We start from the raw sequence: 5,421 nt of genomic DNA, 5'->3' as shown, positions 1-5,421 counted from the left end.
TATTGACCACGATATCATCTGAAATGGTGAAAATAAAAAACATGTTAACTTTTTATTGTGCAAGCCCGAAGAGACACTTGCACCTTATCCTTTATGAACAAGAACTTACTCCATTCACTATCTTAATGCCCCGTTTGTACTGGGTCTAGACAAGTGATTGCTTGAATTCCTATCAAATAATAACAGCAAAAAGATTTACTTCAAATTTGATGTTTATATTTCTCACAAAGCACAAATCAATTCAATGTGGTGAATTTGAAAACCAGCTGACACTAAAACAATGAAAGTTCAAGATCAAACTATCGCCCACCTCTAACGCGCTCTGTTTACCATTCGGCAAGTGCGCGCGTGTGCGTGTGCGTGCGCGCGTGTATGCCTGTGTATGTGTGGGGAGAAAGATGAAAACGGCGCCAACGATAAGTGACATTCGGGCAAAGAGAGCGCGAAAATCAGAGAGAAGCAGCATACGAAAGAAACGCCGCCAATCGAGAGGCCATTAAAAATTGTGCACACATTCAATATAGAATATCCAATTGCCAAAGGATCATAAAAAAAAAGTTAAGATCGCAATCGGGATCGTTGCAGGAAACATTTAAGCAAAATCGATATCCGAAACTGAAGCTGAATCTGAATCTGAATCTGAAGCGGCATGGCGGGGAAGCGGCTTAGCCTGATGCTGGAGGAAAGCGGGCACGAGCACGAACAGCTGCTGGCGACAGATCGCGACAATCTGGAGAACACCAAGCCGAGCTCGGCGAAGCGCTACAAGGCGAATGGCAAACTAAGCACCGAGTCGCCATTGCAGCGCATGCTGCAGCGCCAGACTTCCGGCAACTCGAGCATCCTTTCGCCGATCACCGAGCTGTCGCAGAACATGCGTGACACGCTGCTCGATGGCGGCGGCACGCCAAAGTCCAGCACGCTGCGCAGCTTCAATAGCGTCTCGTCCAGCTATGACTCCAGCAACTCGCTGGATGACGAATACATGGCCATGTTTGAGCTGGAAACGTTGGAGCAGCTGCCGCTGGCCAAGCTGCCTGGCGATTTGGATGCACTGATCAGCGGCCAGCTGAAGACTAGCGAGCACGAGGCAACGCCTAAGAATCGTTCCGTACGTCGCTGCCTGAGCATGTCTCAGCAGGATTCGCTGGATGCCACGCCCCCAGAGCAGAGCAAAAGCCCGAATGATGCACAACTGCCGCACCCGCCCGCTACGAACCAGATGCGCAAAGTCGTGTCCATGAATGATGCGGACATACTGAATGCCCTGGCCGAGGAGCCGGCACTGATCGGCGATCTGAGCAAGCCGTGCGCCCTGCCCGTGCTGCTCTCCGGCGTGCGGCACCGGGACCTCAAGACAATATCATGCGAAACCCTGGCCCGTCTGATGCGCGGCGAATTCGCCGATCTGCTGGGCCATTACCAGATTATCGATTGTCGCTATCCGTACGAGTTCAATGGCGGTCACATACGTGGCGCACTGAATCTTTACACACGCGCCCAAATCAAGGATGCCTTTCCAACGGAGGCAGCTGACCAGTCCGCCGACCAGTCCGCCGGACAGCGCCGCATTTACGTGTTCCACTGCGAGTTCTCCTCGGAGCGCGGCCCAAAGCTGCTGCGCTATCTGCGCAACAATGATCGCCATGTGCACACCCACAACTATCCCTCGCTGGACTATCCGGAGCTCTACCTGCTGCACAATGGCTACAAGGAGTTCTTCGCCAGCTACATGGAGCTGTGCGAGCCCTGCAACTATGTGCCCATGCTGGCGCCGGCCCACAACGAGGAATATCGTCTGTTTCGCGCCAAGACCAAGTCCTGGCAGTGCGGCGATAGCGACGGTGGCGACAGCGGCATTGGCGGAGCAGAAGCCGGCGGCGGCAGCGGCAGCAGCTCATCGAAACGTTCACGCACCTTGCGTAAGTCGCGCTCCCGGCTGCTCTACGCCGAGTGATCCAAAATTGATATCAATACCCCGCCCCCTCTCCCCCAAAAAATATATAGGTATAAGTGGATAGGTGAAAAAATTTAACCAAAGGACGCAAATTTTAAGTTCCGTTTAGTTGCGTTGTCCAAGTTGTGTTTAAGTGGAATTCTTGTATTTGTTAAACTTGATTTTCGATTTCTGGTTTTATTGTTGACGGTTCCAAAATGTTTTCAAAATGTCCTCTAGTCAGTGCAACAAAATTCCTATTTAATTAACTTTTTTTTTTCTTTTGTGTTTTTGGCGTTTTACTTAGTTTAGTTCTCAAATTTTCCCTATATTTAATTATATTAATATAATAATAAAATTATGCGATTCAAGACTGTAAACGAAACAAACAGTTCCTAAGTCTCGACAAATTCGCTTAAGGTATAAATATATCTAAAATTAAGTAATCGTTAAGCAAACTTATTTGTGTAAAAAAAAAAAAAGGAAAAATTGCAGCAAAACTATTTTCGGAATTATATAGAGCTTATTTCAAACATAATTTCAAATCGAAAATATATTTAGCATAAATTATACATTTATCTAGCTTTATAATCTGTACAGAAGAATTTATGTCTCCAACTATGCGATCTTTTCGATCCTTAAAGCTATCCCAACGAAACTTGGGCACGTTTTTCTCGGAGCACTGTCAGATTAAGGATTGTTCGAAAATTAGAATACTTTTGTCTTTTTATGTTTTTGACTGCACTTAAGAGTTTTTTAGACGGGAACCAAGTCTTGTCACGCTCGAACTTCAATGTCATATAGCTCCATTTTGAATTCTGCAAATTGACATACCTCATGATATTGCTGCCATAGGAACAATCGGTCGAAGATAATGATTTTCTATAACTTTACTTCCACATCTATGCCCTACGTCTATATGGCTGCCTAGTCTTCGAGCATCCGATATAGAATAGAGCAGAATTTGAAATAAATGGATGGTTTCGGAAATATGACTGCAAGGGCAATTCATCTTCAAGATATCGCACATAAATGGGCTTTGTTTTAGCTTTTAAATAGTCTAAACGCATTTGAAGGTAAATATGTGTTCATTTGAACACCTTGGCTTGCAATACTTTCGCTTGCCACGCCTTTGGCTGCGACTGCGGCTGCTGCAGAGGCCTCTGCGGAGTGAGAGAGAGTGAGATAATAAAAATGAAATATTGCCCGAGTGTGTGCGGTGCAACAGCTCTCCGGAGCGCTACATGAAAATCGGATAGCAGACATATTTTATGTTGGGCGACTCGGAAAAAATACATGTTATTTATTGCCAACTGAGGAATATTACGTATATTACACACAAGAGAGCGGCAACAACAGCAGAAAGTGCCAACTTTCACCCGACAGCGAGGCGAATGGGACATATCGAATATATTTATGGGTGGGCGGCATTCAAATGAATATTGTTTAAATCTGTTGAGCGACAACAAGCTGCCTATAAATCCTGTATGGCTTTATCTATGACAATTCATTAGCCGGGACGAGCTACAGTCAAGCAAACGAGATGATCTGTTTAACAATAATATTTGAATTGCCGGTTTATTCAAAAGAACAGCTTAACAATTTATAAAATGCAATTGCTGCATAAGCTACACTCATGAGAATTGGCATCAGCCTAATAGTTATTACAATTTGGAAATGTTTTCTAAAATGAAAAGTTACCAATAGAGATTGCATTCGCATTACTTGCGCGGCATGTTGAAGGGCGCCTTGAAACCCGCCTTGTTGTAGAACTCCACGGGCACGGAATCATCGCCATCAAAGAAATCTGAATCTCGGGAGCAGCACGGACCAAGCTCCCTTTTGACAATCATATCACCCCAGAAGGTAAGCATGTTGCGCTGCAGCAGCTCATCGCGCAGCTTGACAATCCAATCGTTGTATTCCCATGGACCATAGAAGCCAGCATCGCTTTTGTACTCCTGCAGCAGCTCGGCGGCCTTCTGGTACTCAACATCCGTGGGCGTGCCCTCGAAGAGCAGCTGCCAAACGACATTGCGCGCTGCCTGGCCAATCTTTTCGACATTCTTCTTGTGTATCTCATCCGGCACAATGACAGTGGTCAGCACATAGCGTTTCATCAGGTCGCGATAGTCGATGAGCGGCTCCGTCTTACTTATGTGCGCCTCAAAGTCGCCCGTCAAGGCTGTCGCATTATTTGAGTTACGCTCGATCTGATTGCTGGCCTCCTCGTCGCCGCTTGTTGCCGCCTTCTCTGCAGCTCGCACCTTCAGGCTGGCTGCAAAGGGCGCCACGCAACCGGCATGCGCATAGAACTCCAGCGGTGGCTCATCGTCGCAGTCAAACAGATCCGAGTCGCGGGACCAGCAGGGACCCAACTGCTTGCGCACAATAGTGTCGCGCCAGAAGTCGAGGAGTTGTCTTTTCAGCAGCTCGTCGCGCACCTTGACTATCCACTCGTTGTAGGTCCAGGGCCCATAGAAGCTTACGTCACTTTTCAGTTCTTCGAGCAACTCGCCAGCTTTTTTCTGTGACTCAGCGTCGGGCGTCTCGTCGCTGAACAACAATTGCCAGATGACGTCACGTGCCGCACTTGCGATTCTATTGAAGTTATCTTTGGTGACCTCATCGTCGACTATTTGATCTATTGTTACGCGGGTCTCGATCAGCTTGATGTAGTCCTTGAGGGGTTCTTCCTTGCCAATGATAAAGTCCCCCTGTGACAATATAAAGTTATCTTTTAAAATCTCATATGTAGAAGCCGACTTATAACCTACCTGCACGGGAGTTGTGGCACTTGTTTTTGATGCTGTCGTCGCCATTTCGTTGTCTGCTTCTGAAATTTCAGCTTTGCGTTTAAACATTACAGATAATTCAAATTGTATATATTTATATTTTCAATTTTCTATCATTTTACGTGTATTTCACCACAAAACACGAAATAGCACTAAAAATAAACAAAAAAGCTAAGTCAATGAATACTCCTCCTTTTAACAGAAATGCTCCACAGTGACGCGAGTTCAGTACTTTTAGTATTTTTTGCCAGGCTGATATTTTTTGATCAGACACTTTTGGTAACACTGATTTCTGTTAACAAAAAATATTCGTGCTTAAGGGTTTTGCGGTTGTCCCCAATTATAATCAACTAATTCAATTTAAAATTAGTTGCGTAATAGTTAATTATACAGATATACACAACTACATTTAACAGTGAGTGCGTCTTAAACCAAGTGCTGCTCTCCGCCCGAGTTTCGTCTGTGTCCCATTGACATCTCGTGAAAAAATTTGAGGTTACAACATTTGACCACGGCAGCAATAAGCCAAACGTCGTGTTAATGCCTCCTGCAAGCTATAAATTGCCACTTATATTAAAAATAAAACATTTCTAATCAGTGTGCAGCAGCGAACCAAAACTGTAGTCAAACTAAAGACACAAAATCAATTGCGTTCGTCTCTGTGTGAAAGTGTTTGTGTGTGCGTGAAAT

The 5,421-nt window shown here is 45.4% G+C and overlaps 2 protein-coding genes across 2 annotated transcripts; one reads left to right on the top strand and one right to left on the bottom strand.

Moving 5' to 3' along the window:
* The first annotated feature begins 209 nt into the window (after positions 1-209).
* On the top strand, positions 210-2,277 carry LOC115763576 (cdc25-like protein phosphatase twine). Its single transcript, XM_030706194.1, has one exon. The coding sequence runs from the start codon at positions 650-652 to the stop codon at positions 1,955-1,957; it is 1,308 nt and encodes a 435-aa protein (XP_030562054.1). The 5' UTR covers positions 210-649; the 3' UTR covers positions 1,958-2,277.
* Positions 2,278-3,495: 1,218 nt separating this feature from the next.
* LOC115763577 lies at positions 3,496-4,869 on the bottom strand. Its single transcript, XM_030706196.1, has 2 exons — positions 4,714-4,869; positions 3,496-4,653 (listed from the first exon to the last, which is right to left on the bottom strand). The coding sequence occupies exons 1-2, from the start codon at positions 4,798-4,800 to the stop codon at positions 3,658-3,660; spliced, it is 1,083 nt and encodes a 360-aa protein (XP_030562056.1). The 5' UTR covers positions 4,801-4,869; the 3' UTR covers positions 3,496-3,657.
* Between the last annotated feature and the right edge of the window lie 552 nt (positions 4,870-5,421).

The sequence above is a fragment of the Drosophila novamexicana genome, unplaced genomic scaffold (genome assembly GCF_003285875.2).
Source record: "Drosophila novamexicana strain 15010-1031.04,08,12 unplaced genomic scaffold, DnovRS2.1 tig00000739-arrow-arrow-pilon, whole genome shotgun sequence".
NCBI lineage: Eukaryota > Metazoa > Arthropoda > Insecta > Diptera > Drosophilidae > Drosophila > Drosophila novamexicana.
Note: the sequence above shows the minus strand (reverse complement) of the source record. Positions and strands in the feature narration are given on the sequence as shown.